The sequence below is a fragment of the Leuresthes tenuis genome, unplaced genomic scaffold, assembly GCF_036924035.1.
Source record: "Leuresthes tenuis unplaced genomic scaffold, fLeuTen1.0.hap1 SCAF_3, whole genome shotgun sequence".
NCBI lineage: Eukaryota > Metazoa > Chordata > Actinopteri > Atheriniformes > Atherinopsidae > Leuresthes > Leuresthes tenuis.
In genome coordinates this window covers 36,257,248-36,282,368 of record NW_027325357.1, presented here as the reverse complement: position 1 = coordinate 36,282,368, position 25,121 = coordinate 36,257,248, and the positions used below count along the sequence as shown (strand labels likewise).

Sequence of the window (25,121 nt, the reverse complement as noted above, 5' to 3'; positions counted from 1 at the left end):
GAGACGAGGCTGCAGATGAACATAGTTTGTATAAAAAGATAAAACCTCCGCGCTAGGTTACCTTTTCACCATAAATTTCTGTAAGAAATGAATAAAATGATACCGTCATCTGTTCTCAATAAAAAATTGTATTGATTCCAATTTTTGCGAGCAATTCTTTAACGAGGACCCCCTGAAATGTAGCACTCTTTGAACATCTGTAAAGAACAGGCTCCGTGATGAAATGAGGTAGCACTGTGCTTTCTGATGCATCTGTGATATTTGTTCACAAAGTTAGATACCATCACATCATTTTTAAGAACATCATCACTGTAGGAGGATAATACTTGCTGCGGAGACATTCCGCACGCCCGGTGGCAGAGGTAATAAACGCAGTGCTGACCGCACACGGTGGACAAGGTGTTCTGAAGTTGGCGATTATGGTACGTTATCTTCAGGGATCGGTCTTTCAGAAATGACACAATATCTGAGGGGTAGTGAGAAAAATCTGGCGGTAGCACGTAAGAGTCGAAAAATGAGGCTTGACCGTTCTCCTCCAGAGTCAGAGCTAGCCAGTGCTCCCCAGGCATGTGAGAAGGATGTGTGTTCACAATAAAGTAAGCCGGCTTTGTAAACGTTTGTGTGAGCAAGGGGAGTTGGCCATTAGCCCACACGCCACAAAATAGGTCTCCCAGTAGATGGTGCAACAGGCTCTCCAGTTGGTGGTTATTCATGCTTACTCTTTTAATAATAGTCTACCAGCACCTATCTTCTCGAGTTGATCTGCAAAATGGAATCGTAAAAAAATGCGTAGACAATGAGGGTTGTGGTGTGAGGTAGCGGTACTCTAAACCTCATTTCCAATCTTAAATTCCCATTAGAAACAGGTGACAAGGCGTCGCTATCCTCACCAGGATTGAGATTAAAGATAAAAAGCGAGTAACCGTTGTTAAATTCTTCACGTGTGATACTCAGAGGGAGATCTTTTAAATAACGACCGGTAGCTGTGAACAAATTGTAAAATTTCCGGACTGAAATGCCTTGGTTGAACTGAGGCTGGAACGCCTTGGCGGGAACATTTTTACCATCCTGACAAAGAGCTAGATACTCTATATCCATATGTTTAAAGTTGAAGGGTGACAAGTCCCTTCTTCCTGTGAATGCCTCGTGATGCACCATACCTAAAACAATATATTTAGGCATCACTCCCAAAAAGAGATTTTCCTGATTACATATCCTCGAATTTTCAGGGATGGAGTATGTTTTCACACGTGACAGTGGGTAGAGAGCGTTTCCTCTCATTAAGGCCGATGTGTGGCCTAAACGAACAGCGGGGGAGACGGAAACTTTTTTGATAAAAAGAGAGGCGCCTGATATCATTAATCGGAAAGTCGAGTCTCTGGTTCCCATGAGATAGAAAGGCTCACTGGCTCTGGTTAGTTTAACTCTCATATCCACAGAGTTCAGCAGGAGCCTTTCGCAGAAAAAAATATCCCCATGGAGGGGCCCCATTAGGTGTACTTCTCTGGAATTAGCTGTACAGAGAGCCCTCTGGTTTAGCCCTCTGTTCGGCCCATTATTGGTTACTATAGAGTCTATGGCACCGGCTGTATCTTTATAATAAAGACCAGCGCTGAACTGACTCTTTAACGTGTCTTCAGAAAAGTTTAGCAGAGTCTCGATCATAGCTCTATATGGGTGGGTGACACTAATCAATCACCCAGAGTAACATCGCATTGACTGAATAGTGTATTGTGAGGATAATTGATGAGACCCACAGGTGCGTCGTTCGCCAAGTTTGCCGTCTGCATTGGTGATCTTCACGCGTAGATGTAACAAGGTATCGTTGAGATCCAGATACTTTTCACCATCTCCCAGTATAAAAAACTCAATCGGAACATTTTCAGTAATAGCGGATAGAGGCATAATTTCCGTGTAGATCTTATCCTCGATAGAAAGCTGGGTCATAGGGACTGAAAATAAGTCCAGTTCTGCCAGGGTGCACTCAGGGGATTTGTGATGCAAAAGAGCCATGTTTTACTCTCTTTCTCTCTCTATTTATGATTCAGTGAAATATATCCCTGCTCCGTGCAGACTTCCTCCCTTTAGGCTTGATCCTTCCAACTGACTTCTTTCTTTTGAGCGGCCTCACTATTTGTGACCCCCTCACACGTTCACCAGCCGGCCGCTTTCTTGGTCTTCGTGACAGAACCATAATACCCGATCCTTCTTGTCCTCCCGTCTCTGCAGGACCAGAGATCCTTCTCATGGTTCTGCCTATGACATCTGAGGCAATGTTTGTAGCTGCTGTTTTCAGATGAGGCTTAGCTATAGCAAAACCTTTTTTAACTAGGGGGGCTACGAAGCTAAATAATTTTGAAAATATAGAGCCTATTCCGCGACCGTACATTACAGGTGCTCCATAAAAACCAGGCAGGGTACCTCCGACCTGGTTTTGGTAATAGTTTACGAAGCGATGAGGGTCATCACTCATGTTCATCTGAACCATGATTGATAGCTTGATAGTGACTAATGAGCCTGGGATCAACCCGTTTATATATATATATATATATTTACTTCTGATCAGAGCTTATCGGGAGAGATAGAATCACCATTCCCTCTTACTCTCTCTGTGATATCAGAGTGAATGACCATCATTTCATTACGCGTTGTGATATCACGGGTCGGAAGTGTAGTCTCACAACGGTTTCCCATAAATAAAATTTGTGTTTTGATATGTTTTAATCTCTATGTGGATGTTTACAATATGCCTCTTTGCTACAGGTAGATAGTTGACCGGGTTAAAAGTATGCGTAATTATATCGCCAAACTTACCCTCTACTCTAACTGTTCGCAAGAGCGGGGCATAAGTATCGCCGACTATCTGAGGAGCAACCACATCGCTGTAACAGTAAAGCTGGTAGAAACCTGCTTTTAAATCCATTGGGTAAGGGGCACTCCTTTTATCAAATACGATCCATTTGCCAGGCTCCACACCTAGCATGTAACTCAGTGGTGGATAAAAACGCAGGTGGTACTGGGCACCTGCCTGATACATGAGTCTATTTTCCACCGTGTTCACAACTAAATAAATATCAGAACCTATTTTGCTAAGGTGACCCTCAATCTCAGCTTTGAGCTGATTCAAATTCTTGAAATGTCCGCATCCTATATTCTGGCGGTAGAACTTTTCCAGCCCCGCTTTCCTCCATTAAAAAAAAGCCTGGTCTCTGGGGGCATTATGCCATGTGTACGGAAAAGAAATCTCCGTCAAGGCAACCTGCCACGAACCTTCCAAATCGATATGCTGGGCTAAATCCACACGGAAACTGGAACTGGTATTATTCTTAAAGACGTTGAGACTAGAGTTGGAGGGCAGGGTGATATAAAACCCCTCATCCTCTACCGTTCGGTTCATGGCGTAATGTAGCGTAATGGCTAGGAGTAGCGATGGCTCCTTTATACCTCGTGAAGGTCACTGGCTCTGACCCAGCTGTTGAATTTCTCAGGCCAGTTTTTCCAACGGACAAAAACCTGTTTTACACCCCTGATGCTGCGTCGTTTTAATATCTTCTCCACTTGATACATCTTGTCTTTATTCAGTTTAACTTTTTGACGCTCCTCCGCGTAAAAGGAACCTTCAATAGCTTCTCCATCAAAATCTTTAAGTTTGTACACAGGGAGAGATCGTGCAAGCTGCTCGGTGACTGTAAACACTTCATCTGTAAAACTTTGTTCATATTTTTTGTCAAACACGCCTCGCAGTTTAGATATTCTTACAAGATCTCCTTTTTTAAATTTTATCCTTGAGTCCTTGCAGCGTCGATCGCGTGCAGAGCCGTACAGGTTCTGAAAAACTTTAAAGGTGTTTTCTAGAGTCACCTCTACAGGCTTCATTTTGATGCTCGTGTGGTAACTGTGGTTGTAACTTTCCACGAGATCCTGCAGGACGTCGAGGTATCAACGTGTGTTATTAGCAGTAAAATATCTCCACATCCTGGTTTTTAACGTGCGGTTAAACCTCTCAATCACAGATGCCTTTACCTCGCTCGGCGTAGCAAAATGCACAACTCCATGGTTCTCTAATAATGCCTTAAATTTTTTGTTAAAAAATTCTTTCCCCGCATCAGTTTGAAGTTTTTCAGGGGTCTCGCTTTGTCTAAAAACAGATTCAAAAGCCTTTACCACCTCTGCGGCTGTGTTTCTCTTCATAGTGTGAACGTAAGCCTTTTTTGAAAACACGTCAATGACGGTTAATAGATAATTATACCCGTCATTGTACTCAGCCAAGGCCTGCGTGTCGCAGAGATCTGCTTGGAATTGTTTTAAAGGGCTGGTGACAAAAACTCTGTTTCTCGGAAAATGTATTCTTGCAGGTTTATGTAGCGTATATGCATCTTGCTCTGATAAGAAGTTTTGCACTTTTTCGCACGCGACTTTCTTACTCGTCTGTACAGCTTTACTCAACATCTCTACTCCCCCAAAACTACCTGGGTGGATAGGATCGTAGAAAACCTTTTTCATTAATCTCGTTTCAGCCATCTCACCTTATACAAACTCCGGCTTGTAATGACAGAAAACACAAAATGCAAGTATATTTCAACCTTTTATTTTTTCTCTAATGTGTGATAATACACACACACATTCACATGATCACGAAAAGCAGGAATGCTAGTAATATAGGATTTAAGAAAAGTTAAATGTTATAACAACATCACACGATTACAATATTAGTCTAAACACATCCAGCTGATGGAAAGAAGGAATGTTACACCCTTCTTTTAACCCTCCCAGAACTTTGTCATGGTTTGAAGCTGCTGCAATTTCTTTACATCTTCTCCAATCAACTGCTCGTACATATCGTGTATAGAAGTGTTGATTTGTTTCACCAGAGTTAGTTCGTACAAGTAAGCTTCTGCCACAGCCCTGACTCTGGCATCATCTTCACAAATGTTACGTGCAGTTAGAAGATGTTGAATGGAAGCAATGAATCGTTGATTATAAAGTCTCCGCATCAGAGTGTAGTAATGGTCATGAAAAAAGTAATCCTTGAGCACATCCTTGCACTGATGTTGGCGTAAACTAGGGTGATCGACACTACACCCGTAGCATGATTCAATCATAAATTTGTTGATGGTCCCATTCAAGAGGTGTATCACCGCAGTTTTCACAACTTTGATAAAACCTGAGGGGACCCATCCATCAAATTTCTCCTCGCCCTCTCCTCCCCCATCCTGAGTGTCAGCAGGGGGTCCCTGGCCTGGTGGAAGCTGAGAGTCCTCCATTTCATTAGATTTAGCTTCCTCCGTTGTTACGGCCACGTTGGATCCTATCGGGTAGAGCGTTAAGCAGCGCCCATCAGGCGCCGAATTTGAGAACTTGATCTCGAGAGAAGCGGAGGAGTTGGAGGAGAAGAAAGACTGGTGAAGGAGGGTGATACGGCTCCAGGTAGTATCTGTCGCTGTCTGGTGATCCAAACTGCGATGATGTGGATGTTGCAGAAGGGCTCCCTGTATGCATCAATAGCGATGGAGAAGCATTCTCCAGATCGCTATCAGTGATCTCCTCGCACAATGTCTTCTGGACGCTAGTTCTCATCCTGTTCCTCGTGTTGATTGGTGTATGACCTGTGCTGGAGTGTGTCCTTATAAACCTGAAGGGGGTGTGGTTATTGAGGTTAAGGAGGAGGGTGCTCAGTGGAGGGAGGTCTACACAGCCAGGGTTTTCTTGACTGCTAGAATCTCACCCCAGTTCTGGCAACTGCGGAACAGCGTGGAAACTCGATCCGCTATATCATTCATCTTCTCCACCCAGGCTGCATGAGGTATTGCTAACAGCGTCCTAAACACACCACAGTCAGAGTTATAGCACTCAAGAACAAAAAGACCCCCGTCTTCATTCTCATTAGATTTCCGGTGGCTTGCACGGAAGAACCAACGGCCTGTAACGCCTGTTTTCGATTGCCACACAGCAGTGAAAACCATCCTTGTTTTGGCCAGCTCAACATCATCCAGAGGACTCTTCAGTCTCGGACTCTCCAGTCTCGGATGTTTGGCTGCAGACGCTACTGGGATTTCTTCGGGTTCTTCTTTCACTGTTAACACCTCCTCAGCCAAGCCCTTACCTCCTTCTATATGACGCAGTATCGCTAGTTTCAACACTCCCCAGTCATTGGAAGTTAGCATACCCACAGTGGTCAGAGGTCCCGGCTTCTCACCTTTCTCTTCAAGCTGATACAGACAGAGGTTACCTGTTTCATACATGAACACATAGCCCCATCTTCCCCGCAGTCCATAAGGCTCCAGTGACCATTCTTCCTGTAGAGACACGGGCGGCGGTTGCTGTGTTCGGCACAGAAACACCATCCTTTTCTTTGGAGCATTTGGTATCAAGGGCTGATCTTCATATATCGTTACCGGAGTCTCACAAATGAGAGACCGCAAAGCACACGTCCTCTCCGGTGCCTGCGTAGATTTCTCCTCTACACTCACTCTGCTTCTTGTCCTGGGCATCTTGAATCAGCTATCTTTCACCCCAAAGTCGTTCTCTACACACTGACTGTCTCAGGGTTTTTATCCTTTACTCGAAACCCCTCCCCTGTCCACCCATTGGCCCTCAAACCTGGGGTCGAACAATACCCCCCTCACATCTAATTATTTTCTCATCTTTACCTTACAGGGACCGGTCTTTGAAGCTGTTAAAATGTTGACCGCTTCTACAACTTAACCTTTTCGATTAACCCTAACCCTTTCTCTTATTTAAACATTCAACTAATATATTTCACACAACCTCCTGACCTTAGCTGTAATCATTCTTAACCCTAGCCATAAACTCCCCCTTCCTTAGATGTCAAAGGCCTCCTGAACAGATGGCTGATCTATGTCAAACAAAGGTCACACGTCAAAATAGCTTGATCGATTGATAAGAGGTCAAAAGTCATAAGCCCAGATGTCAGCAAACGGATGTCAAACAAAGGTCACCTATCATATTAATTTGATTGATCGATAAGAGGTCAAGGGTCACCTGTCCAAAAGAGTTTGATCGAAGGGAGCCTTTATTACTCTCTAGCCACAACTCCAGAGAGAAACATGCCGATTATACCCAATTCCACCACATGTCCAGGTCCTCACCATCCTTGGACTTTTGGCACAGTCTCAGAAGACACACTCTCTTCTGAGAGCCTGATGCGCTAAGGCATCCAAAAGCAGCTAGTCAGTCGCTGGTCACAGTTCCCATTGACCTTGTTATAAACAGAGTCAAATTAACCTTCAATTAGTGTATCATTTCTGTTTATATTTATGTTTATGCATTTAGCAGACGCTTGTATCCAAGGCGACTTACAAATTAATTTAAGTCAAACAGAATAATGTCAGCATAATTATGGAGTATAATGTATATATTTATTTATGATATCTTCAAAGTAATTAAATATACAATCTATTAGTCAAGCAAACTTGACTCGGATAATAGCGGACTATTTTATGTGACTCCTACCACAGGTCTGGATCGCTCGTAAATTCTGTTTGTTCCTGAAAGACTAAAAAAAACTCAAAATACAAAAAAATGGGGAATGCGCAAGTTCTCTTAAATCCCTTGTGTGCAGGATTTAAAAACATTAGTTTGTACAAGTGGTTCTTGCATGAGACCCATAACTCTTTGCAGAACAGCTTCAATCTGGGTGTTGACGGGTTTACGACATTTGAAGAAAACCAAACTCAGCATTTCTCCACAAACACCTCATACCATTTGTCAAGCAAAGTAGTGGTGGGCCAATGATTTGGGCTTATGACTTTAAGTACCTGGGTACCTTGAAGTCATTGAGTTCATCATGAACTCCTCTGTTATCAAACTATTCTTGAGTCAAATGTGAGGTTGTCTGTCCAATAGCTAAAGCTTAGTTTAAATTGGGTCATGCAACAGGACAGTGATCCCAATCTCAGCAGCAAATCTACTACTAAATGTTTGGAGAGAAAAAAAGAATCAAGGTCCAAGTCCAGACCTCAACCTGATTGAATTGCTTTGATAAGACCTTAATAGAGCTGTGCTTAAAAAAAATGCTGCTAACCACAATAAACTGAAGCAACAATGTAAAGAGTGGGCCTAAATTCCTCCACAACGATGCGAGAGAATGATAATGTCAAACAGAAAACAATTACTTCAAGTTATTACTGTTCTACAAGATGCTGAATTGTGGGGTGAACTTAGTTCTAACACAATGCTTCTTCATTTCAGCTTAGTCTTTGTTAATAAACAATGCCATGGTGTAAGAATGCTGCTGCTCGAGTCCTGACTAGAACCAGGAAATACGACTATAATACTATACTATAAACTATTCATCATTTACACCAGTGACCTATGTATTATTTACATAGACTCAAATTAATCTTATTTGCTGATGATGCAAACATATTTGGTTCAGGTGAAGATTTACAGCAACATTTGGACAATATCACTTAAGAATTCATCAAAATGAAATAATGGTTTGACAAGAATAAGCTATCACTAAATATGAGAAAGACAAAAATGATGATATTTGGTAATAGAAGAATAAATCATTAAGTACAAGTACAGATAGAAGGGGTTGGAATAGAAAGAGTACATGAAATAAAATTTCTGGGGTTGATGATAAATGACAAAATTTGTTGGAAGTCTCACATTAAACACATCTCCACTAAAATATCCAGAAGCATTTCTGTTATGACCAAAACAAGGCACTTTTTAGATAACAAATTACTCGCCATTCTGTTCTGTTCACTGGTATTACCTTACTTAAATTACTACACAGAGTTGTATGGCAATACATATAAAAACTCATCAGAATAATTTTTAATACCAGTTATCTTGAACACACCAATCCATTATTCAAAAACTCTAAAATAATAAAATTGAATGACATGGTAGAATTCTAAACAGCACAATTTTTGTACAAAGGAACAATTTATTATCAAGTAACTTTCAGAAAATGTGTCATGAAAGAGAGGGAAGGTATGATTTAAGAGAACAATTCAATTTTAAGATACATAGATGTTGAACTACGATTAAAAAAAATACTGCATAACAAACACTGTAGTAAGACTATAGAACGGGTCTGTATGGATCTGAAACAATGTTAAAGAAACCAGTTTAAAAACAAATATAGACATGATTTTTGAAAGATACAATGTAGAGGAGACATGAGGTTGTCACAGCCACAGCTGTGACACCTGGTTCATAACTCACCTGTGTTCCATCTTCCCTTGATTGCCCCATTAGTTTAAATATCTGTTCTTCTCTGCCTTTCTTTGCTCGTGTGTTAATGTATTAGTTATGCCTGTTTGGTTCACAACCTGGCTCCTGACCCATAGTGTTTTGTGGATTATTTTCAGTTTTTGGAGTACCTTGGTTTTTTGTTCCGATCCTGCTGGCCGACTTCCCTGCTCACCAGGCCAGGTTTTCCTCTGTGTGAGATTTTCTGTTAGCCAATAAACTTTTGTTTGAACTAAGAGTTCTTGTTCTCCTGACTCTGTGACCGCACCGGGGCCCGCACTTCATTAGGGTGTGACAGAGGTGTGTGTATGTATCTTCTAGATTAAAATCAATCAAGAGTCCTCACATATTGTTTATTTAATTGTTTATTTACTTTTTTATTTATATTGTTAGCACAGTAAATATGTTTAGTTAGTTGTGTTTGTGATGGGGATACAGAGGAAAGTAAACTAATAAATTAATCACGAAGTGGAGAAGGGGTAGGGTTTAATAAACTGATGCTTCTTTCTACTACTCTCTATTTTTTGGTCATTTTTCCTTTTCCATTTCCTATCGTCCAGGTTCTCGCAACATTAAACCGGACGCATTATCCCTGCAGTTTTCCTCTAAGAGGAATCCAGTGAACTTCCTGCCATCTACCTGCCAAGTGGAAGGTAACCAAGCAGGTAGATACCCAGATCCGTCAAAGATTCACCACCGATCCTGATCCGGGTTGCGGTCTTCCCAATTGTCGTTATGTTCCAGTGACCACTCGTTCAACTGTCATCCAGTGGGCCCACTCTTCCAAGTTTGCCTGTCTCCTGGCATCCAATGGACTATTCTCATGCTACTTCGCTACTACGCTACTTCTGGTGACCCTCACTGGAATTCGACACCAGGCACTATGTCACTGCCTGCCAAATCTGTGCCAGGAACAAAAGCATCAACTGACCGTCGTCTGGTCTTCTGCAGCCCCTTGAGGTATCATGGATATGAATACATCGATCAAATATTTAGACAGACAGATCATGGTGTTGCACCATTGGTTGCTTTTGGGTGCTTTTCTTCTCATGAGTCTAGGTTGGGATGGGAAGGCTATGGATCCTCCTCCCAGTGAGGAGTCTTGGTTCCAACTCTCCAGCTGTCACCCTTGTTGCTCATCAGCCTCATCGCTGATTAGCTCTTAAGGACCAGCTTGTGCACCCAGTCTCCATGTGAGTGTTTGCTCTTAAAGCGTTCGTTTCTTTGTTGGTTGAGAAGAGAAGACGTCATAGTCGTAGCTTAGCATACGTCAGACTTTGGGAAACGCAAGCTGCTAGCCATAAAACTAGCATTAGTGAAAAATTACCTTTTGTGGTATGGACAGACCATAAGAATCTCTATTACCTGCAGTCTGCCAAAAGATTAAACTCTTGGCAGGCAATTTAATTTCTCCATTACTTACTGTCCAGGTTCTAGAAACATCAAGCCTGATTCTGTTTCACAACAGTTCTTTCCTAGGAATTAAATTACAGAAGCGAGAACATCCTACCTACTATCTGCAAAATTGGAAACAAAACCTAGGAGATTGAGGACACTATCCATTGTGGCTAACAAGATGATCGTGGCAATGGCCATCCTTTGCATGCTCGTCGATGCTCTATTAGGTCCATGCACTATTAGGTCCATGCAGCTAGGTTTACTGGCCATGCTGGAGAAAGCAGGACCATCCTTTCCCTGAAACATTACCTCTGACGGCCTTCATTGGAAAAGGATGAAAGAGAATATGTAGCAGCCTGTACAGTGTGTTCCCATAGTAAAAGTAATTCTCAACAACCCTCTGGCCCTCTGCAACCCGTACCAATCCCAAGTAGACCTTTGTCACATATAGCTTTAGATTTTGTTAATGGTTTACCTCCTTCACAGGAGAAGACAATAATTTCCAAGGATTAATTTCCATAATAACCAGATTCTCTAGATCCACACATTTCCTCGCTTTGGAGAAGCTCCCTACTGCTACAGAACCTGCCAACCTTCAAGTCTATTCAGGTTACGAGGTATCTATGTCAAAATAGTCTCTGGCAGAGGACCATAGTTCACTTGTCGAACGAAAGACTTTTTGCACAGTTTTAGGGGCCAAGGTGTGCCGGAGCTCTGAATTCCGTGCTCAAGCTAATGGACAGGTAGAAAGCCCCAACCAGGAATTGGAGTAAGCACCTCCATTGTGTAGTGTCTAACAATCCCTCCTCCCGGAGCTCTCAACTACCCTGGATAGAATATGCACGGACGACCCGAGTCCTTCAGTATTCACCTGGTCAAAAGGTTTGGCTTTCCTCCAGAGACATTCTTCTGAAGTTTGTTTATAAAAAGTCACACCCTCAATGTCCCGCAAATCAAACCTTGTGCATCCAGTCCACACCTGATTGTTTGTCAAGAAGTGGCTAACTCACCTTTGTACCAATCTCCTTTGAACGAGCCAGATAGATAGATAGATTGATAGATTTTTGTATATATATATATATATACTTACTTAACGTCTTATTGACAGTCAAACATTATTTTGATCCATATCATGACCAAATAGATCATGGTATACTGTCTAAATGAATAAGGTGACAGTTCCCCCCTGAGCTGTCACCTTATCGTGGTGGGGGAGTTTGCGTGCCCCAATGAGTCTGGGAGCTATGTTGCCCGGGGCTTCAAGCCCCTGGTAGGGTCACCCAAGGCAAACAGATCCTAGATGAGGGACCAGACAAAGAACAGCTCAAAAGACTCCCTATGATGAACAAAAAATTTGGACCTCGTGATCCCTTGCCTGGATATGGGACACAGAGGATATGGGCAGCGGGTGCCTGGTGGCCGGGCCTGTGCCCATGGGGCTCGGTCGGGCATAGCCCGATATGATGACGTGGGTCTCCCTTCCGACGGGCTCACCACCCGTGGGAGGGGCCAAGGGGGTCGGGTGCTATGTGAGCTGGGTAGCAGCCGAAGGCGGAGGCCTTGGCGGTCTGATCCTCGGCTACTGAAGCTAGCTCTTGGGACGTGGAATGTCACCTCTCTGTTGGGGAAGGAGCTGGTGCGCGAGGCTGAGTGGTTCCGGCTAGATATAGTCGGACTCACCTCGACGCACTGCTTGGGCTCTGGAACCAGTCCTCTTGAGAGGGGTTGGACTCTCTTCCACTCTGGAGTTGCCCGTGGTGAGAGGCGCAGAGCAGATGTGGGCATACTTATTGCCCCCCGGCTGTGTGCCAGTACATTGGGGTTTACCCCAGTGAACGAGAGGGTAGCCTCCCTCCGCCTTCGGGTGGGGGGACGAGTCCTGACTGTTGTTTGTGCCTATGCGCCAAACAGCAGTTCAGAGTACCCACCCTTTTTGGAGTCTCTGGGGGAGGCACTGGAGAGTGCTCCTACCGGAGACTCCCTCGTTCTGCTGGGGGACTTCAATGCTCACGTGGGCAATGACAGAGAGACCTGGAGGGGTGTGATTGGGAGGAACGGCCCCCCCGATCTGAATCAGAGTGGTGTTATGTTGTTGGACTTCTGTGCCAGTCATGGGCTGTCCATAACGAACACCATGTTCAGGCATAAGGGTGTCCATATGTGCACTTGGCACCAGGACACCCTTGGCCGCAGTTCGATGATCGACTTTGTGGTTGTATCATCGGACTTGCGGCCATATGTCCTGGACACTCGGGTGAAGAGAGGGGCGGAGCTGTCAACTGATCACCACCTGGTGGTGAGTTGGCTCCGCTGGTGGGGGAGGATGCCGATCAGACCTGGCAGGCCCAAACGTATTGTGAGGGTCTGCTGGGAGCGTTTGTCAGAATCCCCCGTCAGAAGGAGCTTTAACTCCCACCTCCGGCAGAGCTTCAACCATATCCCGGGGGAGGTGGGGGACATTGAGTCTGAATGGGCCATGTTCCGTGACTCCATTGCCGAGGCAGCTGATCGGAGTTGTGGCCGTAAGGTGGTCGGTGCCTGTCGTGGCGGCAACCCTCGAACCTGCTGGTGGACACCAGTGGTGAGGGAAGCCGTCAAGCTGAAGAAGGAGTCCTATCGGGCCTTTTTGGCCAGTGGGACCCTGGAAGCAGCTGATAGGTACCGACAGGCCAGACGGGCCGCGGCTTCGGCGGTTGCTGAGGCAAAAACTCGGGCCTGGGAGGAGTTCGGTGAGACCATGGAGAACGATTTCCGGACGGCCTCGAAGAGATTCTGGTCCACCATCCGGCGTCTCAGGGGGGGGAAGCGGCTCACAGTCAATACTGTTTACAGTGGGGACGGGGCTTTGCTGACCTCAACTAGGGATGTTGTGAGTCGGTGGGGGGAGTACTTCGAGGAACTCCTCAATCCAACCAACACGTGCTCGGAGGAGGCAGAGTCGGAGAGCTCAGAGACGGGGCCTACCATTTCTGGGGCTGAGGTTGCCGAGGTGGTCAAAAAGCTCCTCGGTGGCAAGGCCCCGGGGGTGGATGAGGTCCGTCCTGAGTTTCTCAAGGCTCTGGATGTTGTAGGGCTGTCTTGGCTGACACGCCTCTGCAGCATCGCGTGGACATCGGGGACAGTGCCTCTGGACTGGCAGATTGGGGTGGTGGTCCCCCCCAGAGGGTGTATTCTAACTATAGGGGTATCACACTCCTCAGACTCCCTGGTAAGGTCTATTCGGGGGTACTGGAAAGGAGGATCCGTCGGATAATCGAGCCTCGGATTCAGGAGATGCAGTGTGGCTTTCGTCCTGGCCGTGGAACAGTGGACCAGCTCTATACCCTCGGCAGGATCCTGGAGGGTGCATGGGAGTTTGCCCAACCAGTCTACATGTGTTTTGTGGACTTGGAGAAAGCGTTTGACCGTGTCCCTCGTGGAGTCCTGTAGGGGGTGCTCCAGGAATATGGAGTGCCGGACCCCTTGATAGGGGCCGTTCGGTCTCTGTATGACCGGTGCCAGAGTTTGGTCCGCATTGCCGGCAGTAAGTCGGATACGTTTCCAGTGAGAGTTGGACTCCGTCAGGGCTGCCCTTTGTCACCGATTCTGTTCCTAACTTTTATGGACAGAATTTCTAGGCGGAGCCAGGGCGTTGAGGGTGTCCGATTTGGCGACCTCAGAATCGGGTCTCTGCTTTTTGCAGATGATGTGGTTCTGTTAGCGTCGTCAGGCCGTGACCTTCAGCTCTCACTGGAGCGATTCGCAGCCGAGTGTGAAGCGGCTGGGATGAGAATCAGCACCTCCAAATCCGAGACTATGGTTCTCAGCCGGAAAAGGGTGGAATGCTCTCTCCGGGTCGGGAATGAGATCCTTCCCCAAGTGGAGGAGTTCAAGTATCTCGGGGTTTTGTTCACGAGTGAGGGACGAATGGAGCGGGAGATTGACGGGCGGATCGGTGCGGCGTCTGCAGTGTTGCGGGCTCTGCACCGACCCGTCGTTGTGAAGAGGGAGCTGAGCCAGAAGGCGAAGCTCTCTACTTACTGGTCAATCTACGTTCCCATCCTCACCTATGGTCACGAGTTGTGGGTAGTGACCGAAAGAACAAGATCGCGAATACAAGCGGCCGAAATGGGTTTCCTCCGCAGGGTGTCTGGTCTCTCCCTTAGAGATAGGGTGAGAAGCTCAGTCATCCGGGAGGGGCTCGGAGTAGAACCGCTGCTCCTCCGCATTGAGAGGAGTCAGATGAGGTGGCTCGGGCATCTGGTTAGGATGCCCCCTGGGCGCCTCCCTGGGGAGGTGTTCCGGGCACGTCCCACTGGGAGGAGACCCCGGGAGAGACCCAGGACACGTTGGAGAGACTATGTCTCTCGGCTGGCCTGGGAACGCCTCGGGGTCCCCCCGGAAGAGCTGGAGGAAGTGGCTGGGGACAGAGACGTCTGGGTTTCTCTGCTCAAGCTGCTGCCCCCGCGACCCGACCCCCGGATAAGCGGCAGATGATGGATGGATGAATAAGATTGATTGTAGTCTGTTTTGTTTTTACAGGTGTAGCAGCTGGTTGTCTGGTTTTTCTTTCTATTTTTGTTATGTTTCTTCTTCTTTACTCTTCCTCTTTCCCTGTCCCCCGGTCGGGTTCAGCACTATTATATGTTAAATATTTTAACAAAAATGAATAAATAAGCAGTTGATGGGCATCAAGGGGAGCTTTGCATTCATAAAGCTTCCCTTGGCAAAGCAAATCTGTTTGGCATAAATGGTATTCAGATTACAATTATGCTGCCATAATGCTGGACAGGACAAGGGGGAAAAAAATAAATAAATAAGATGTACAAAATTAGAAATATGGTGATGTTAATTTTGTTGTGGTAGTTGGCACAATACATAGGCACTCTTCAGTTTGATAGATGGATGTTGATTTAAAGTCAAGTATAAAAATTAAATTAATTTAATTCATTTCAACATTCAGGCAAGAATCAGGTCACTCTGTATCAGTGCTATGATGTCAATATTCTATGATGTCAGGATTCTTAGTATCACTGACCAGTTAAAAAAAATATAGAAAAAACAGTAAACAATAATAATAATCATAACAATAAAAGGAATCAGTCATTTGGAGATGCATCTCTTATACTTGCTGGTATGTAACGTGTGTAACTGTGCAACAAACTCCTCTTTGACAAAAATGGACTGAATAAAGTAATTCCACTCATATGAGATATGATATGGCTTTCACCCCAAATCCTTCATCACTTTACAGCCATTATGGAGCATGATTGCATGGACGAGTGGCTCTTATAATGCACAAATGGCAGATGCCAATGGATCATTGTAGTCAACAAATCAAATAAAACTGTGTTGGGACAAAACCAGCTATTAATAAAATGCATGCAGTCTTGAGTACAAAAAAAAAAGCACAGCAATGCAGCATCTCTAAAACAGCAGCAACTAGTACAACCACAAACACCAGAAACAGAGAGTACCTCCACTCCTCATGACAAATATAATGCACATTCAAAGACAGACATAGAAACAAACACACACACATGAATGTGCAGTCTGTTGACCAGTATTTGTCACTTGCTATTTATTTAGCTGGGAGCAAGTGAGATTTCAAGTTGGCGGGACTCAGGCTTTTCTAGCTGCAAGTGTAAGACCAGCTAGTGTTCACTCCACTTTGTCAATCCCTTGTCAACTTGTAGCTCTGAGACATGTCCTCTCTAACACGTAAGAGACAGGCCCACCCACTTCCCTCCTGCTTGCCGCCCACCTCCCAATTCATTGCTATCAGGAAATGGCTGCAAACAGCCCATCCCTTAACACACCCCCCCACCCCCCACCCCACCCCGCTTAGCCTCTCCATCATTCATCTGACAGCCTCGGTTGTCTTTCTTTTATGCTGCACATACAACATGTGGTTGGTGAAAACATTGCACCCATATAGCTGCTTACACTTGTATGCTGCTTACACTTCTTTGTTGAGTGGGAAAATATACTGAGCTCATGCTAATTTTTTTCTATTTTTCAGTATAAAAATATGATGTGCAAGAATAAAAAAAATAACACGTTATTTACCTTGTCCAGACCATTCACAAACACTCTGATTTTTCTTAATGAATTGTGCACTCTTTTGTTGCTCTACAAACAAGAGGTAAAGGGTAGCTTAAAACATGGACAGAAATGTTTGGAAAAGAAAAATAGTTCCTTGTTTTTAAAGCATCCAACTCTATGACTCTCTGCACTTGGCTGAACGACATTATACAACAAAAAATTGAATATGTTTTTGATCTCCTTGCCATGGTAAATACACCTTTATTGCAAATTCTTATTCTTTGACCACTGACAAAATTTAAGATTTGGGATGCAAAAAAGTGGAAAATAAAAAAGTTTATAATTTGCAATAGTTTTTTTAAGGTCCAATATTTGCTTTGATAGGGAGTCAAAATAATAAAATATACATTTTAATCCAGGTTTTCGACAAAAGCTAATCTACAAATAATGCCAAGAACACACTTATGGTATAATGTAAATATGAGTACAAGTGATGGTGTCTTTGATTAATAAGTCAGTAACCACAAATATTCAGTTTATATAGCTTAAATAAAAATGATCAAAATATTCTGAAATATTTTTTTTAGTCAATCGGCAATTTGACAAATTCATGTTTCATCTCTGCAAAATGTGTATTTTGTAGGCAGAAGATGAGACTTTACAGTTTATTGTCAGTTATTTGATTATATGTTTAATACGATAAAACCATTTGCAGATTAACAATGACTAAACTTATTTAGGTCATTTGTCATGAAAATCGTCAGTTACCAGGCCTGTATATGTGCTTTTAGATATTATGAGGTGATCTAGAGCTATTTTAACAAAAGTAGTAACAGTTTATGTGGTTACAAGTTCAACAGAAATGCCTTTTTTTCATATGGGAAACTGAAGACTTAGGGGGGCTGCTGCTCTTGAAACAATTGAAACATTACATTAAGAGATTTCTTTGTGTGTGTTTAGTATTATAATGTGTCTCATGTATGAAAAACAATTAAATCAATAATACTGTACATACCTGGACCAACACAAAGAATCTCTTCTTCCATCTTTTCCACACATTTTTGCCAATGGCCCAAAGGTACCTGAGCAGAGAGACAGTAAGAAATGTAAAAAGACTTTTACAAATATTTCTTTGTTGCACTTTTATTCTTTGGATTCTTATGGACTCAGCCATATCAGTTGGATGCAGTGACTTCACTGACCTCTTTTGGTAAAATGCTATTACTGCAATGAGACACACATCACAATTGGAAAAACTCAGATTAATATACACATTGTTAATCTTTTAGTTGACATAGTTAACATCATAACTGTCACAGCTCCATTTAGGTGTGTTTGTTAACCACATGTTTTACTTGCACACACCACCAGAGTCCTCAAACTGAGACGTCTAACTGGATTGCAGGTTTATTTTTTTTACCATTACCTCGAAAAAAAAATTAAATAAAACTGCCTGCATGACGAATTCAATAATTCACAGAATTCATAAAATTCTATGAATTTAACCAGCCTTCTATTTGAGGCTGGTTAAAAGCCTCAAATATAAATCATTCCACAATTTCATGTGCATAAATTATAAAAATTATACAATATGTCAAAGGATGGGTTATCATGTTGCTTAAATGTCCTGGTTCAAATACAAACCAGAACAATAAAGGTTCATAATAGAGCCAGGCTGAACTTTTGGATAAATATGAACATGTATAACATTCTGATCTGTTTCTCAAATTTTTAAGTACACACTATACACTATGGTAATATATGTCACGTTTTCAGCTGATACATTGTTGGTGCAAAAGTACTATTTCCCGCCTGTCAAACTGTGCTATCTTCAGCATTTTCCCAAGATGTAACTAAAGAAATTAGCATATTGAAAACAATTCAGGAATAAATCAAGATGATGGCACCCAGTGATTAACTACAAAGTAAGTGCCAAAGGCAGCTGTAACCCAGTGAAGAAAGACAAGGAACCACCACAGAAAGATTAGCCCCTCCACAGCATGTACCACAGACAGGCTGAGAAGGTAACCGATATCTCAAAGCCCTATCTATCAGTGGTTGGAAAAGGCTGGTCTGAAAGACAGAATGGAGGTACTAATGGCAGCTTAAGAACAGGCTCTGAGCACAAGAGCAAGAGAAGGTCCTGTCTACTACACCAGGAACAGGCTGTGCAAAGAAGCTTCAAAGACAGTCCATCACACAGTAGTGGGGTGTAGACAGGTTCGGAACACATAAAATGTCATAACCTGGTGGCTGGAATAGTGTAAAAGACTATCTGTGCAGATGATGGGTTGGAAGTCCAAAGTGGGAGATACCTTCAAAGGTGGTGAAGAGGACTCTCATATGCAAACTGATAAACTGGTGATGGCTAACTAACTAGACATTGTGGTGGTCAACAGTAGCCTCAGTTTATCTTAGCCAGTCTAAGTCTGCCATTCCCCCTGGCCCCTCCACAAACTGTTTTCCTTTCATTTTTCTAAATAAATCAGCATCCACAAGGTGGCATGTGAAGGTCCTGCCTGTTTTCTGGACAAAGAATGTGACAGAGTCTGTGCACACCTTACAGAGCCTTACAGCAGCCTCTTCTAAGTTCCCAAAAGAGAGCATGTGTAGGCAATGAGAAGAGACAATTCCTCACAGTGACAGAAGAGCAGAGCTTTGATAAATGAATTGTGTGTGCTTCACTGTGCATAACATACTGTGACATTACTCGGGTTGGCTTTTCTGCCTCAGTTAACAACACTGCAGACTGTCACAGAGGGCTTATGCAATCACTGTATATAACGATGCACAGTGCACCTTTACTTCATCCTTCTTTACAAAATTTAATCCTAAATATATTTCAAATGAATCTTGCTAATGTTGTTTGGTGATTTAATTTATCTGCACAATATAACAGGATGGAATTACGGAATCAAACAACTGCAGCTACAGTGCACTCAAATTAAATAACACATCATTTTCACTGACATGAACAGATTTTTTGTTACACCGACCTGCTCACTTTTGGTTTGTTATAGTTTTTAAAAAAGTTAATGCTTATTCTGCAAGTTTTTCCACAGGGATTTTGGTAATATTACAACAACATTAGGATGTGCACAGTTAAAGGACTGCAGTATTTGCTCAAGCAAACTACTGTTTTTATTGTTTCTAGTTTTTAAGCACAGTCTTGGTAAAACTACACAAGCATCTCCACACTGTCAACATCTGTGTGACGATAGTTGTTTAAGGCCCACAGGTCGGCAGGAGGTTGTTTTTTTGTTTTGTTTTTTTAATTATAATGCTTTCCAAAAGAAACCCATTGTAAAAGTTAGCTGAAGTAAAAGATATCTTTCCAGCAAAAGTTGAACAGAGAAAGAATTAAAAGAACGGTGCCTCCCTAGTGGCAGGCAGCGTGTTGCAGTAGCTCTGGACATAGTGTCTTTGTTTGCATCTGCTCAAGATTTTCTACTGAGCTTTTTTCCGTGAAAATGTTTGTCAGCTTATTTATACATTTTTTTATTATCTATCTATAACAATAGCATATCTTTAATAATAATTCAGCTGCAAAACTTTGTTAATAAAGTTTTATTCAATTGAGATTGATTGAGAAAGAAGTGTGTGCCTTTCCTTTGTAAGCTGAATTTGTCTTACCTATGTTTTGATATATCATAAGGGCCGTATATAACTATAAATGTATTGCACAATGGCACTTTTCTCTATGGAGGTTTTTCTGCTCGAGTCACTCAAACATTATCACCTAATATTTCCTGACCACATAAAATATTATTCTTAAAGCCTAATGACATAAAGTCAAATAGGCTTGATTTAAATCCTGCACAAAGTTAATAAGACATGGACATTTATGACATCAATAAATGTAATATTTTGCTGCACTGGAACATCTCTGTGTTGTAACAAATGGCAGCCACAAGAGGGGAGCAAAACATTCTCTTTTAGAAAGGTGCATCTCAGAAAACTCTACCAGGATTGGGGTATGTGTTCACTACAGTGATAGCAGTAACACCTAATTGTAGAATACTCTAGTATAAGTTAAGGTCCTGCTTTTAAAATTACTTCCTGTTAAAAGGGAGTCGTTCCTTTCCACAGTCGCCACAGGCACACTTAGGACAGGAGAATGGACTGAAGACAAGTTTCGGTGCAATCTATTGGTTTCCTCAGCTAGGATATTAATTTTTGAATTGGCTCTATATGGATTAATTGAATTATGATTACAATGAATTGAATTCCAATTGGCTTGAATTGGACTATATTACTTAAGTGCCTTGAGATGACAATTGTTGTAATCTGGCACTATATAAATAAAATTGGATTGAATTGAATTGAATTGACAGGAAAGACTCAGCTTTAACTGTGGTAAAGGGCTTGTTGATAGATTATACAGCTTTGACACAACGGCAGTTTACGTTTTAGGTGGCCAGAGGAGCTCATCTCATGCCTCTCACACTCTAACTCCAAATCTAAAGATTTTTAAAAAACTTTCTCGAACAAATACATCTCACGTCCAAAATATCTGCCTGATCTGGACTAATGTGACATCAAAACGTAGGTATTTTAGTTCTCTTTCACCCAATGTGACTCTCATTGAGCTCAGCCTCACAGATGTCTCACAAATCACCTCTGAGCGCAGAGAGGGAACATTCTATCCCTTTATTAAACGGCAGAGCCATGAAATCAGTGTGAAAACTCATTTTAAAACTGCCATTAAAAAGGAGCCACACACAGGAGCAGAATAAAAATGACACCTCTGGCTTCCCCCATCCCTTCTGGCGCTCATGGTGAAAGGATTATTCGGATACGACTTCTACTTGTCAAACAGCGACTGTTTGTTCCAGACTTGTGCCTCAAAATGAAAACCCTGTGATATTAAGGGGACAAAGTGAGGTGAAGATTTGACAGTTGACAGTTGGCAGTCACAGCTGTTGCCCATAGCAACTAATGATGACACACCCAAGAAGGCTGCCCTGTTCTATCACAGCTGATGAAGCCAGAGCCAAGATGGCTGATGAAGGCAGAGCCAAGATGGCTGATGAGGGCAGAGCCAACATGGCTGGCCTGTTGTAACAGCATTATACCAGCCATTTTTATCTGTGCTCCTACTACGATATAACATGATAGCCTCTGTCTCTCAGCGGGCAGCAGCAGGGCAGGAGCAGGGCAGCCAACATGGTTAAACTGTTATAACAGGTTCATGCCAGCTGCTCAAGAGACAAATGCGTGCGATAGGGCGCACTGACTCATATGTTTTCCATTATTCTCAACACATCAGCTGTGATAACGGGTTCATGCCAGCTGTTCACGAGACAAATGCACGCGATAGCGCGCACTGACTCATATGTTTTCCATTATTCTCAACAGAGCCCCTCACTGTGAGGCAAGAGCCAACATGGCTGCCCTCTTCTAATAGTAATAATAATAATAACATGGCTGGCCTATTGTAACAGCTTTATTCCAGCCTGTGTTATCTGTGCAAAAATACAAAATAACATGACATGTCTCTTAGATATCACATCATACATTTCCATTATAAACAGGCCCTCCTTCTCTCCTTTACACTGATGGTTAGGGCTTTGTGTTCAAACTGCCATAAAACCTGTATTCTACACACGACCTCGTTATAAATTACATAACTGTCTTCAGCAGACCTTTCTCTCATTAAAAAGTTCTTTTTTTTTTACTGTGACTTATGAATCCATTCAAAAAGCTGTTTGTTCTCAAGGGGCACAGCCTGTCCTCCTCTGTGTCTCTCTGGCTCAGGCCTTCCTTCTGTGGCAGGTTTCACCATAACAAGCCAGAATCTCATATTTCACACTGGATTTGAAATATCTAATGCTTGACTGGCAACTAGCAGCTCTCTCAGCACAGCACTGCCTCTCTGTCTCGATGGGCAGCGGCTTGGCACCCATCAAAATTTCTTCAGAAATTTTATAGTCTTGTCTATGTCCTCCGAGACTTGATATATTGAAACATTTGGCTGAAAGAATTCCTTCAACCATGTATATGATCAGAAAGATACTTTCACTCAAAATAGATGACTCCATACACTATGTGGCATGCCCAGTTTGTAACAAAGTATATACACTTGAGGAGGCAACAATTATTGTAAACGATGGATGAGACTTGAGAGAAAAATCTGCAAGATGTAGTAATGTTGGAAAATAAAAAAAATTGTCCAAAACATACAAAAACGTGTCATCATAAGGAATATGGCACTTTTGAAAACAGTCATTGGAAAAAAAGAAATTTATATTCTAAACGTAGCTTTTACTACAGAAATGTTACAAAGAGTTTGCAGCACATAGGCCAGGTTTTAATGAAGCCTGTGAGAAGTGGAGAGAACAAGAAATGTGTGACAATGTTTATGCTGACATGTATGATGGAAAGGTTTGGAAAGACTTTCAGCCTTATGATGGCAAGCCATTCCTTTCTGAAGCACATAATCTGGGTCTCATGCTTAATGTTGACTGGTTTCAGCCCTATGACAAGGTTAAAGATTCTGTAGTTGTTAAGTACCAAGCTGTAATGAATCTGTCTCGTGAGGAGAGATTTAAGCAAGAGGATATTATCATTGCAGGAATCATTTCTGGCCCGCGTGAGCCTAAAGGGCATATTAAACCCTACTTGGGACCTCTTGTCAGTGACGTTTATGACATGTGGAAGGGGGTTTACTTGCTAGAATCTTCTGCTTTAGGAAAGCAATAATACAGAGCTGCTCTACTGTGTTTGTCAAGTGATATTCCAGCATCTCGCAAGACCAGAGGGTTTCTAGGCCACATGGCAAAAATGGGATATTCTAAATGTAAAAGAATTTCCAAGAACCATTGATAAGAAGGTTTACTGCTCAGGTTTTCAATGTGATCAGTGGCTCCTTTGTATACCCTTAAAGGTCTTCTCTATGAAGCAAATTATAATATCTGGCAGTGTTTTGTCTCTGCTGCAAGGATACTTTATTTTCGGATTATATCATCAAGTCAGCTGGATGATGCACACAGATGTCTCAAACTTTTCTGTAATATTTTTGAGCAAAAATATGGAGTGATACACCTAAAATCATGTCTCATAGACTATGGCCCGGTTCATTCATTTTGGTGATTTTCTTTTGAAAGGGCCAATGGGATTTTAGGTGACTACCATACAAAAAACGACATGTAGAACTCATTATGATGTGTTAGTGGTTGCTAGATTGGCAGGTATTTCAGAAACATAAATGTGTACCAAGACAGCTTCAAGAACATTTTCAGTTCTCCAAAAAGAAAGCATGCAGCTACATACTAAATATGGACCAGTTAAATAGACTTAAAATTCTGTCAGACAGTGTTGATATTCAGCATGACTTCACATTAGATGATACATTGGAGACTCTGCTTCCACCTTTACACCGAAGCCATATTTCTTATGAAGAAAGTGATGCACTCCTTCTAATGTCTCCTTCTAAGACTTTACAGAAAATGACTACGTACACAACGCCATCAGGTTCGACAGATCCAAACTAGGAGGGAAATTACTATCAACAGGAGAGTACAGAGCAAAAGTCATGTGTACTTGCAAGGTGACTTAGAAATGACGAGAAAACTGGAGAACCTGTCATTAATTTGGAAACTAAATCCTTACCAGCGTTGATTTCCAGAATGCTTCAGGTCATAGTCTTTTTGAAAAAGGATGGTGAGACAGTTAAAGCTGAGCATACTGTGGCTGAGGTTAAATGGTTCAAACCACACGGTGATAGATATTATTACAGTTAAAGTGATTCATGTTCTGTTTGGGAAGTAGGTTTTGAACTATTTTCCAATGCAAAATACCTCCCACTGAAAAGAATCATTGTATCTATACCAAGACTAAAGGGAGGTTTTCAAGAAGTAGGGAGGAAACTGTAAGCATTGTTGTTCCAGTGTCATAACTGAAATGCATTTAGGGACATGGATATGTTTAGCATAAAACATTACTGATTGATGAAACATTACTGAAATCCCCCCCCCCCCCCCCCTTTTTTATGATTTTAGAATAAGATTTGTTGTTTCTCTGAAAAATAACCATATCCATAACCAGCCATATTTTCAATATTCTAATAACTAAAGCTTATGATTTGGAAGTTGACTGGCTAGTTATTTTCTTATCTTTATTCAGCATCTCTGACAAATTTCAGCAATTTCAAAATCAGAATGGGTCTTTGCCACTATTGCCCAGTGGTAGTGGTAAGTAAGTTTGTCTCGGGGTGAGCAAACACAATAAAAGAGACAGGACAGAAAGAGGTATTGGTGTGGTGGGGGTGCTGGTATCGTTAGAGGTGAGCAGCTTCAAAGAGGCCCTTCTCCTGTAGTGCTGGGGGAGTGGATGGACTCGTTTGCTGGGACTGGTGGGGGATGTTGGGTCCAGAATCTTTCAAACCTCGACTACAAACTTGTTCAGTTTGTAGTACATAAAAATATACTAATGATATCAAATCAATTTTGTTGCTAATCTTTGACATATCCAAG

At 42.6% G+C, this 25,121-nt stretch overlaps 1 protein-coding gene across 3 annotated transcripts in view; it reads right to left on the bottom strand.

Moving 5' to 3' along the window:
- The window catches only part of LOC140303956 (calcium-dependent secretion activator 1), a 628,956-nt gene that overhangs the window by 513,275 nt on the left and 90,560 nt on the right, over nt 1-25,121 (bottom strand). For all 3 annotated transcript variants that reach the window (XR_011915223.1, XM_072382952.1, XM_072382951.1), the window contains exon 7: nt 17,663-17,729. Coding sequence is in view for 2 of the 3 variants with exons in the window: in XM_072382952.1 (XP_072239053.1) it covers nt 17,663-17,729 (67 nt within the window). In the remaining variant the exon portion in view is untranslated. The remainder of the gene's footprint in view (nt 1-17,662; nt 17,730-25,121) is intronic.